The sequence below is a fragment of the Chenopodium quinoa genome, unplaced genomic scaffold (genome assembly GCF_001683475.1).
Source record: "Chenopodium quinoa cultivar QQ74 unplaced genomic scaffold, ASM168347v1, whole genome shotgun sequence".
NCBI lineage: Eukaryota > Viridiplantae > Streptophyta > Magnoliopsida > Caryophyllales > Amaranthaceae > Chenopodium > Chenopodium quinoa.
In genome coordinates this window covers 2,866,980-2,878,793 of record NW_018743977.1, presented here as the reverse complement: position 1 = coordinate 2,878,793, position 11,814 = coordinate 2,866,980, and the positions used below count along the sequence as shown (strand labels likewise).

General features: G+C 34.5%; 1 protein-coding gene across 1 annotated transcript; it reads right to left on the bottom strand.

The window, feature by feature from the left end:
• Window positions 1–8,629: 8,629 nt before the first annotated feature.
• Window positions 8,630–10,365, bottom strand: LOC110689791 (proline-rich protein 1-like). The gene is made up of 2 exons (XM_021866598.1): window positions 10,091–10,365; window positions 8,630–9,101 (listed from the first exon to the last, which is right to left on the bottom strand). The coding sequence occupies exons 1-2, from the start codon at window positions 10,284–10,286 to the stop codon at window positions 8,821–8,823; spliced, it is 477 nt and encodes a 158-aa protein (XP_021722290.1). The 5' UTR covers window positions 10,287–10,365; the 3' UTR covers window positions 8,630–8,820.
• Between the last annotated feature and the right edge of the window lie 1,449 nt (window positions 10,366–11,814).

Genomic DNA, 11,814 nt, shown 5'->3' with positions numbered 1-11,814 from the left:
GAAATTGTGAAACATGGTGAAGATCCATGGTTGTTCTCGGCAATATATGCCAGTCCTGATTCTACCTTGCGCAAGGACATGTGGAGGGAACTAGAGAATATCAAGCATGCATACTCGGGTCCATGGTTATTAACCGGAGACTACAATGATACAAGTAGCATGAATGAGAGAAGTGGTTCTGGCAATTCAGAGATGCAAAGCATTCTCTAATTCTAGCCTCTACATAAAAATTCAAGCATTATAAAAACTCTTAAAAACTTGCTGTAATTTAGTTTAAAAAGATTAATTTCAATAATTTTAATCAACTACAATCAAATTCCATCAATAAACATTAATTTAGAAACTTAGGGTTTTCAATTTGGGGCTTTTTAATTTAAAAACTAAATCTCAAAATTATATACATATTAATCATGATTAAAACATCATAAAATCATCACACACACCAAAAAACAATAATTAATCAAGGTCGGATTAAATTAAAACAAGAGAGATAGTTTTTTTTTGTTGGGTTGCGCACGCACACACCACGGCAGAGCTGTTGCCGACACTCGCTGGTGGCGGTGGCCGGCCGGTGGATGGCTGTGCTGGTGGCCGGCCACGTGTGTGTGGCGTGTAGGTGTGTGGCGTAGAGGTGAGAAAATAAAAGGGAGATGGGAAATTTTAAAGAGAGAGAAAATAAGAGCAAAGAGAAAGAGAGTTTACCTTTGGGTATTCTCCACCTTGGGCAAAGTCTAATTTGCTCATAAGATGGGTATTTATACCCTCTTTCAAACCCTCCTACTTTAAATCCCCTTTCTACCCTTAATGATTCCTACTCCTATTCCAAATGACATTTGACTTTCTTTAAAACTCCATGGATTTTAAACTTAATTTTATAAATTAATTATACCCCAATGTTTCTAATTAATAGAATAAAATATTTCCAAAGTAATTAAATAAATAAAAATGAACTTTTAATAAAAATAAACCTTTTTAAATTATTAAAATACCATAAATAATTCATTTTGAATCATTTAAATACTTTATAAAATAATGTTTGAAATTAATATACGTATAAAAATACGGGGTATTACAGTTACAATCCCGAAGCCTACGAATGTCAAGACCTCCTATAGTCCTATCTCTATGAAATTGGTGACATGATCCCACCTAATTCTAGGAGAATAATGAATATTTTTTACCTTATTATTCCATAAAAACTTCCTACATCTTCGTCTTTCAAGATTATCAAGCATTGCAAATGTGATAAATTAACTTCCATATGATAAACCGGATAAGGGTCAAGGATAGATTCAATCAAGGTAGATCGACCAGCTAGATTGAGGAGTTTGGCTTGCCAACCCTTAATTCGATTCATAGTTAAGAAGTTAAGAGTCAAATAATTGCAACTTTTTAATGTACTAGCTAGGGAGGATATCAATCCCCAAGTATTTTCCAAAGTTGAAACTACTCTTTAAACTAGAGGTGTCAAAATCACACTCGACTCAATCCGATCCAAAATCGACCCGAAAAATATCCGATTCAGAATTGGACTCGCGTGGACATAATAATTTAGCATGACTCAACTTTAAAAATTGACCAGACCCGACCCGACCTCATCAGACTCGATCCGATCATCCGAATTGACACCTCTACTTTAAACTAATGGGGGCTGCCGCACTATTTCTAACAACATGACACATTCCTTGGGAAACATCATAGAATATTTGTTGTCATTACTCCTAGCTAAGACCTAAAAGCATACCAAGCTCGTTAACAATGTCCATCATAACTTTAACAAGCATTGCAAGAAGAAGCTCTACCAAAAGGAAATACATCATCTGCATAAAATATATGAGGTAGATTGACCAAAGTGCTAATTTTAATAGGTTTCTAATCGCCAATTATGCTGGCTAACTTTATCTTCAATCATTAGAGAGAGTCTTTCATGGTAGAGGACATATACTTGTATGCGTCACACGAAGTGCACCTGCGTGGAGCATACGTGAATATGCTTGGCAATCATAGGAAGTTGGATTTGACATATAACGATAGGGACAAAAAAGTACGGAGCCGCCAACAAGTTTTTAAGGAACTTGTAAACCGTTCATGGATCATTTAAAGCAACCACTAGAGGTGGGCATGGGCCGTTCCGGCACGTGGGTGGCACGGGCACGGCACGGTGGCCCAACCGTGGGCCTTGGGCCGTGCCGTGAACAATATTTTTGGAAATCGGCACGGGCACGACACGGCACGGGTGGGCGGCACGACTTTTGGCCCGCAGGCCGGCCCTCAAGCACGACACGAGGCACGACACGAGGCACGACCGAGCATGACCCGCCAGGCACGACCCATGCACAACGGCCACATTTTTGATTTCTCCAACAGCAAAAAATGGCTATAAACGGCCATATTAACGGCTATATTAAAAGCTACTTTGCTTCCTAATTCCTATAAATACTTCATTTCTTCCTCCATTTTTTTCCACAACTCATCTATTCTGTTATTCTCTTATTCTCTAATTCCTACTCTCTTATAATCTCTACTTCTCAAAAAAAAAAAAAAATCTCATATAATCTTTAATTCTCTCAATTATAAAAGTTAATATAAAAAAAAAATTATAAGTTCGGGAAATTAATTAGCGGAAAGCAATCGAAGCATCGTTGTAAGATCTAACTCAAAGTTATTTTAATTTGTTATTGTTATTATTTTTATTATTATTATTATTGTTGTTGTTGTTGTTGTTGTTGTTGTTGTTGTTGTTGTTGTTGTTGTTGTTTATATTAATTTATTATTATTGTTATAATTATTGTTCTTGTCACTATTATTATTGTTATTGTAATTATTATTGTTGTTATTATTATTGTTATTGTCATTATTATTTGTATTATTATTATTATTATTATTATTTATTATTATTGTTATTGTTATTTGTATTATTATTATTGTTATTATTATTGTTATTATTATTAATCATGGCATCAAACCCGAACCCTTCTTCCTCCTCTAGGAAAGCCAAGTCAAAACGTACTAGTACTAGTAGGGAATCACCAAATCCAAACACTTCAATGCCCCCTCCTACCATGCCCAATCCTAACACTTCCACCCCATTCTTCCATCCCCAAACCATGGGAGGGTTTCAACAATTTAACAATATGTCTCCTTAGAATATGTCTAGTTCGGGATTTCAAGTAAACCAATCTTCTCACCTCATTTATACGGCTCACAACATGAATTTTCTTATCAAACTACCCAAAATAGCCAAACAAATGCCACCGGGTCAAGTGAACAACCCCCCAAAATTCCAAACACCCAAATTCCAAACACCCAAATTCCAAACACATTATAATGGTGTACCAAAGAGGAACTTGCCAATAGCAAGCAAAAGAGTAATGTTTGGGGATTTTTCCTATTAAGTAGAGATGGAACCAGCGCCAAGTGTAAGACATGTAACAGAGTTTACTCGGCCGATACCAAGGGAGGGATGGGACACCTTGGTAGACATGTAAAAAAATGTGGTGGTCCATCTAGTGATCCAACTCAACCCAAAATTTCTCAATTCTACCCACAAGGTTTCACTTACAGTTATGAGAGAGATAGAGATGAACTTGGGAGAATGTTAGTACATGCCGAACAACCTTTTCTTTTTGCCGAAAATGATCCTTTCAACAATTACAATAACCGAGCACTACAAACCCAACACAAAAAAATCTCTAGAAAAATTGTCCGTTCGGCTGCCATGAAATCTTTTCTAGAGTACAAAATGAAGTTACATGATGAATTAAGTAATCTTACTTGTAGAGTTTCTTTGACTTTTGATGCATGGGATAGTGGTTACGGATATCACTATTTGTGTGTGAGTTTTCATTGGTTGGATAGTGATTGGTTATTACAAAAACGGATTATTCATTTTAAAATGATTGAATACCCCCACACCGGTCTTAATATTTCTCATCATTTAATGCAAGCTATTGATGCATATAATCTTAGGTCCAAAATCATGTCTATGACTTTTGATAATGCAACTTCTATGACATTTTGTGCAAATTTAGTTAAAGCACAATTGACCGACTTCATATTAGATGAAGATGCACTTCATATTAGATGCATTTGTCATGTTATTAACTTGTGTGTGAAGGATGGAACACAAGTAATTGGTCCATTTTATCACAAAATTAGAAATGCTATTTTGGCTATTAACAGTTCTAACATGAGATTTCAGGAATGGAAAACTTTTTGCAGGCAACAAAGGATAAAGGCTATTAAAATATCAACGGATTATGTAACTAGGTGGAACTCCACCTATGAAATGTTGAGTAGGGCAATCGAGTACAAGGGTCCATTGACAATTTTTTAAAATAAAAAATTTCCATAATTTGCTTTACTAGATGATGATTGGTCTAATTGTGAAAAATATATGCAGTTTTTACAATTATTGTAAAGTATGACACATTGTTTTTCTTCTGTTTATAATCCTTGTGCTCATTCTTTTCTTAGTAATGCATGTTTACTTGCACAACTTTTCAATGAACACCGATCACAACACGATTATGATGGATATCTTCCATCAATGGAGGTAAAATGGAGTAAATATTACACTACTATTCCTATGATTTATATTTTTGCTTCTATATTAGATCCTAGGCAAAAGTATGATGGCACATTTTTGTTAATTGATATTTATTTTCAATGCATGAATATTGAAGATGATGTTGATTCTTATAAAAATAATGTAACCGATCAAATTTTTTTCCTTATATAGAGTGTATGAATCTAAATATGGAACCGTGACTCGATTTGCTCCTTCTCATTCATCCAAAAATGTAAGTAAAAGGGCCAAAGGTTTATTTGCACAAGCTGCTAACATGATGTCTAAGTTTTCAGGTACTAAATCATCATCTAGGAGAACACAAAGCGACGTTTCGGAGTTGCAAATGTACTTAAGTTACGACTTCATGAAAGACATGGATGACGAAGAGAAGTACGACCTCGACATCCTTGAATGATGGAAATCACAAAACTCGAAGCATCCAATTTTGGCGGAAATGGCACGAGATATTTATGCTATCCAAGTCTTCCCCGTTGCCTCCGAACGAGCTTTTAGTGCATCAGGGAGGGTTTTAGACGATAGAAGAACAAAACTAAAACCCGAAACACTTGAAATGTGTGTTTGTTTCAAGGATTGGTTGGATGCCGAAACTCGCTGCCAAGATCGTACTTATGCACAAAACGACGACGATGAAGGAATGTCGGGTTCTACTAGTTCTCAATCAATGCAATTGGCCGATGAACAAGAATAAGAAGAAGAAGACGAAGACGAAGAAGAACAACAAGAATAATTAGATTATTACATACTATTAATTATAGCTAATTTTTGTATTATTGCACCCTATATAATAAAATAAGCTATAAAGTTAAGTTATTCATCAATTATTTTACGATTTTATCATTATAAATTATTGTATTATCGATTTATCGTATCGACTTATAATAAAATTAAATAAGTTATTCATCAATTTTTGTGTTATCGCACTCGTAAATTTTTAAATTATGTGCATTGTTATTTTTTGCTAAATAATAATAAATATGTATAATAATAAAAAAAATAACATAAATAATAAAGAGTAAAAGAACTATAATAAATTAATAATAAAAAGCACATTAAAAATATAATAATACAAAAACATAAACATAAATTAATAAATTATTTAAATATACTTATTTTACAAGTTGTTAAAAAAAATATATATCATTTTTTTTAAAAAAAAAAATAAAAAAAATAAGTGACGGCCCGCTGCCCGGCACGGCAGGCACGTGGGTCGTGCCGTGCCGTGGGCTGGGGTGTGCTAAAATGTGGCCCGGCCCGGCACGAGCCACCACCAGGTACGGCCAAGCGCGGCCCGCGGTGGCCTGGCACGGCACGGTGCCCACCTCTAGTAACCACGAAAAGGGACAAACTGAAAGGCAACAACGATGTGATCCATGAAGGTTACACCCCCATTCATAATCCATGAGATTACTAACTCTAAAGTGCCCCTGAACCATAATTAGATATTCGGGGATGAGGTACGGATTGAGTCATGAATCCAATGCCACCCATATTAGCCTCTACTCGATTCTTATAGCAACATTTATTAATTGCAACTTAAAAGACATACAAACAATATTCAATTTGCTCCAAACTAATTCATCTAAGTTGGTTGAATATTTAATGCACACATAAATCTAATTATTGTGATCACTTTATTAAACAACAAGATTACTAGGAACCTAAATCGGTTGTTCAAATTATCTTATTAGGCGTGATTTTCAATTTTTTTTCCAATTAAACATGCAACATAGGTAATCAAAACAAATAGAATCAATCAAATAGATCAAATAAGCATGCATAAAAATATTGAAAGCAACTCAATAATAATTAGAGAACGAATTAAAAGCATCCTAAATATGATACTAATAAATTATTAATAACATCCTAGGCATGATACTATCAAGATTAATAAAACGCCTAAACATGATACTAATAATTAAAAAACAATCCCTAAACATGATACTAGCAAAAACAAATATTGTAGAATTAATAAAGAGAAAGAATAATTAAATCTACTTAATTCGATTATGAAACCTTGCAACTACATCATGATTAAATGGTTAGTAAACTTCAATAAAATAATAAATCAAAGAAACTAAATTAAATTAAAGAAAACAAATTAAATTGCGTTTAGATTCAAACCCCCAGGGTTTATGATCAACTTTTCACGCCGTGGACTACCGATAGAGATTCGAGTGCAGTATTGATGCCGAGGAGCACTCGAAGAAGGAATTTTGAAAGATATTGTGTGAGAGATTTGAGAGAATATTAGCAGAAAACGGTGTCCGTAACCCACGATGGGCCACGATATTTATAGAAAAATAAACGGAAAAAAGATAAAAATCATATCATCTAAATCAGAAATTGCATCACGCCAGCTCAGCAGTCATCGCGTGGCGATGAAAATCATCGCTGCGCGACGGAATCTGGCGCCACACGACGAAATAGTTGCCACGCGCCAGAATTTACTTATTTGAGTTTTATTAAAATTAGTCTTTGCACGTCCCGGTTATAAAAATTTATCTATTTTAATATGGTTTTTGAATACGTCTAGACCTTTAGAAGTTCGTTTCAAACTCAAATTACATTATGAATTAAATGATTTTTTAGAAAATTGAGTTAGAAATTAAGAATAAAGAATAAAGATTAAAACAAGTGGATTGGGCTCAAGATTAAAATAAATATGGGCTAGAAAAGTTAAATTAAATGGATTTAGAAATAAAATTAAGTACTCCTTTATATCAACACTAAACCTGAACCAAATGGCAATGAAAGGCTTCCTCATCATCGGGTTTCGGTTGGGGAGACATTTTTAGGTGTCTACAGAAGCCCCCACTTTTACTGAGTTTGTAGAGACCCAAGTCTCGAAAATGAAAGTCAAAGTAGTCGATAGGGACGGAGAATGATTTAAAACGTTTTGCGATTTTAAACCACCCTGTATACGCCGATACCTGAAGAAAAGTGTTAGTTACATAGATATAAGAGTAAAGAGATAGAGATGCATATCCGACATCAGTTTGCGGCACCCCAAATACATTTGGTAGCTTTCTGTGCCTTGAGAAATCTATCATGAGCTCCTGCGCCTTGAGCAACTCACTGAATGTGAACGAATGAACAGTGACAATTCGCTATGCCCGTAGAACATCGTCGGATGAATAATTGACGACTCACTACTGTCGTAGGACGTTGTCGAAAAATGGTTGACAATTCGTTACGCCCGTAGAACATTGTCGGATGAATGAATGATTGGCAACTCATTACGCCCGTAAGACGTTGCCAAAGAGAAATTGACGACTCACTACGCCCGTAGGGCGTCGCCGGATGATTGACAATTCACTACGCCCGTAGGACATTGTCGAAAGATGATTGGCAACTTGTTACTCTCAGAAGACGTTCCCGGATGAATGGATGACAAGTCTCCGCGCCTACGGAAACGTGTCGTAGACTCCTGCGCATCGAGTAGTCTACTAAATGCGATTGGTAGTATTCTACGCCTCGGGAATATACCAGATGATGAATGATAGTCTTTCACGCCTCGGGAATCCTATCGTGAACTCCTACGCCTCGAGTAGCTCACATAATGAAAAGTGAAATTCTGCGCCTCGGGAATCACACTAAAAGGGGTGTTCGCGAGTCGAGACAATGCTGCAAACCTCTACGCCTAGAGAAGTTAGCAACAGTTGACAATTCGCTGCGCCTCGGGAATATTACCTGATGATGTAAGAACACAAGTCTCTGCGCCTCGAGAAACCTGCAATATGAATGTATGAATTGTAATCCTCCGCGCCTCAGGATGAATACTAAGGGTTGAATGGTTGATCTCGACGCCTCGAGAGATTAACCAGTGCCTGGCAGGAAAAGATAAAAGTGTCTTCGATTGCCTCCAAAGAGAAGGGCTGAGTATTCTGTGTTGAATTTCAATTTTTACGAAATGAAAATATCATTGAATTTGTTACCAAAATTTATCCAAACACTATTATAAGTTTCAAATTTTTTAAAATATATATATGGAAATATGACAGTTACATATATGAACCCAGGACTAAACCAAAATAATGCTTGAGATCTAATGAAAAATGTGCTTCATTTCTTCATTCTTAACCGCATTTAATAGTAATTACATTCACAAATTATTAAACCAAAATCCTAACAAATATCATGTTCAAAATCACGATCAATTCCTTTCTTCAAATCCATCTACAATTGCACAAGCTCTTTTGTAAAGATAAACACAATTCATATTCATTAATTCATATATCCGATATAGGTAAAGCTGGATTGAAAACAAAAGGTCCATAGGAGTAGAGGTTAACATTATCCGGTTGGCGGACTGGGTTTATAAGAGGGGCACCGGCGAGGCCTTGATTGGTGTTAGTCGGGACACTGCAATTGTTTCCGTCGCCAGGTCTATCAAGGAACACCTTACAATCGCTGTAACGTTTAGCAGGCAAGCTAATTGTGTAGTAACCATTTTCATTTGTCATTGTTGACTCTACTAAGAACCTTAGGCATGATACCCTTGCATATGCTCCTGCATATTTTCAACAATTTTTGTACATCATTATTTTTACTAATCCAAACATTAACTTAAATAAGGGGCAATATAATCTATCTATCTATATATATATATATATATATATATATATATATATATATATATATATATATATATATATATATATATATTGAATAGTAATATAATCTGTGTATGAAAACATGTAAGATTCCTTAATTTTACAATTAAAAAAACAATGGATTTATCATTGACAATTACCCTGTTCACTTCACCTTAAATAAATAATATTAAGTAAAAATAAATTCAGCAAAAATAATTTTAGTTCAATAAAAATAAGTTTAGTTCAGTAAAAATCAGTAACTTTAAAGAAGAAATATTACATAAAATTAATAAAAATAATTTCAGTTCAGTAAAATTAATTTCAATTCAGTAAAATTAATTTCAATTCAGCCAAAATAAGGTGAAGTGAACGGCGCCTAATATAATTAGATGGCGTATTTTTAAAGGAACTATAAAAATCTATATGAAACAAGTAATCCAACAAAAATCCTCATATATATAAATATATAATCATCACCTAAAAAATCCAATCTTTCATCATTTCATGTATAGTGAATTGAAACAAATGGATTACCACCTCTGTTCTTTTATCATCTAGTTTGACTTTTTTTTCGTTTTTAGGGAAACTAATTCAATTTCATCATTGATATTACTCTGATATATTGGATATTAAATAAAATTTAAGTTGCAGAGATATTTTATTTGTAATTGTTTCTCAAAAGCATTTAATTTTATAAAATAATCAAAAATTCCATGATTTTGAAAACTATGACAAATCTTAGTAGCGAAAAATTAAAAAAGAATGAAGGGAGTATCAACTAATCAACGATCTATAGAGTAAAGATACATAAATAGCATCAAATACCAATAAATCTAAAAAATTATCATTACCACCAATTAATACACTGCTAAATATAAAGAAATTAATGAAATATAAATCTTACCTTTCATGGGAGTCCAATCATTTCCATCATAACTAACGCAAAAGATGGTGCCTTGTACCGTTGAAGGAACAATATTTTCTTGGGTGGTATTTTTGGATACATAGTTTTGTCGGTTAACATTTACTCTGTTTTTTGCAGAAGCAAAACCCAGAAATGCAAGAACAAGAATAGTTGTTAAGATCTGAGAATGAGCCATTTTACAACATAACAAATTATTGATTTTCAAGGTTGCAACTTTAAGAAAACCTTTGGTCCAACAATAATAAATATAATATAATATATGGCTAATTGGATGATTTATAGTTTTCATTATTTAATTAGTTGCTTTTAGGATGTGATAGTGGCATAACTCGGTTCATTGCATGTTACAGTACAGGTCAGCAATAATTCTTAATTCCAAATTGCAAGCAAAGTTAAAAAAGGTACTCGTGGTGATTTGATACCAACTAGCCAACCAATTTTGAACAAAACAAATTCATTTGACTTGTAGAATATTGAAACACTATTATAGAAATTTCACAAGGTAATAAATGAGTTAGTTATGTGCGTATTTAGAGGTGAATAAGTTTATATTAATGTTCAGGAATACAAATTATATAGGTTAGATTAAGAAATGTATTAATGTCCATATGAGGACTTTATATATTACTCCCCTAAACAAATGGATAAGGCCTCTAAACTGATAATTGTAGCACAATATTCTAGACATTATAAGTTGACGTCTCGAACCCCCAAATTGAAGCACATCGTCTTGAAACCCCAATAGGGCACAAAGCCACAAATTAGGCAATTAGACCCTCATGATAAGTTGTCACTTGAAATGATAAACTGATTCAAGACATATACAAATCAAACAATAGCATCTTTGTTCCTAAGAAATTTCCACCAACACACTCAAGTCAATGTGACTTAAGATAATAAAATGTAAGGAGAATCTAAGACTGTTAGTGTAAAAAAAAAAAAAAAGGAGAAGTTTTAGTGTCCATCTAAAATACAGTTAAAACAAGCACGCATTGCGTTGATGTGTGCACATAGATCTAGTAGTAATATGATGCTGATGACGAGTATTTATAGAGAAATGTGAGCAAAGTGGGCACGGGCTATGTCGTGTTAGCGTACCTCGTGTTTAATCAGACTATGCCTAGACGGGGCAAGACATAGTACATCATGTGATGCCATCAATCCCCCTTTATATTTTGTATTTCTTTTTAAAAATTGGTCAAAATTAAACAAGCCCGACATTGGGCCGCCCTTTTGTACTTATGTTATATTCTTGCCAAATTTTGAAATGATTGTAAAGGATAATGATGACTAAATCATCATTATCATTACGGCAATTTCATGAAATGTCACTGAGTACTTAAAAAATTTACCAAATGCCATCGCGTTTTTCAAAATTCACCAAATGCCACTGAGATTTAGTACAATATCACCATATGCCATTTTCGTTAGTTGACCATCAGTGTCCGTTAGTTGACCCCACCACTTGCCATGTGTCACCTTCTGATTGGTCCGTTTTAAAAAAAAAATATTTTTTTAAAAAAATAAAAAAAAATGAAAAGAAAAAAAAAACAGAAAACCCTTGAAACCACCCAAACCCCAACCACCACTGCACCCTAGCAGCCACCAACCCAGCCATGCCGCCGGTCCCCAAACCCTTACCGCCAGGACCTGCACCGGCAGGCGTGCCGACGGCCGCCGGCCCCCTCCTCTTCCCCCGTCAC

Bases quoted from the DNA above. Each gene is read 5' to 3' on its own strand.
- LOC110689791 (XM_021866598.1), bottom strand. From the start codon at position 10,286: ATGGCTCATTCTCAGATCTTAACAACTATTCTTGTTCTTGCATTTCTG. The intron at 9,102-10,090 runs GTAAGATTTATA...GAAAATATGCAG, and splicing joins TGATTGGACTCCCATGAAAG to GAGCATATGCAAGGGTATCA.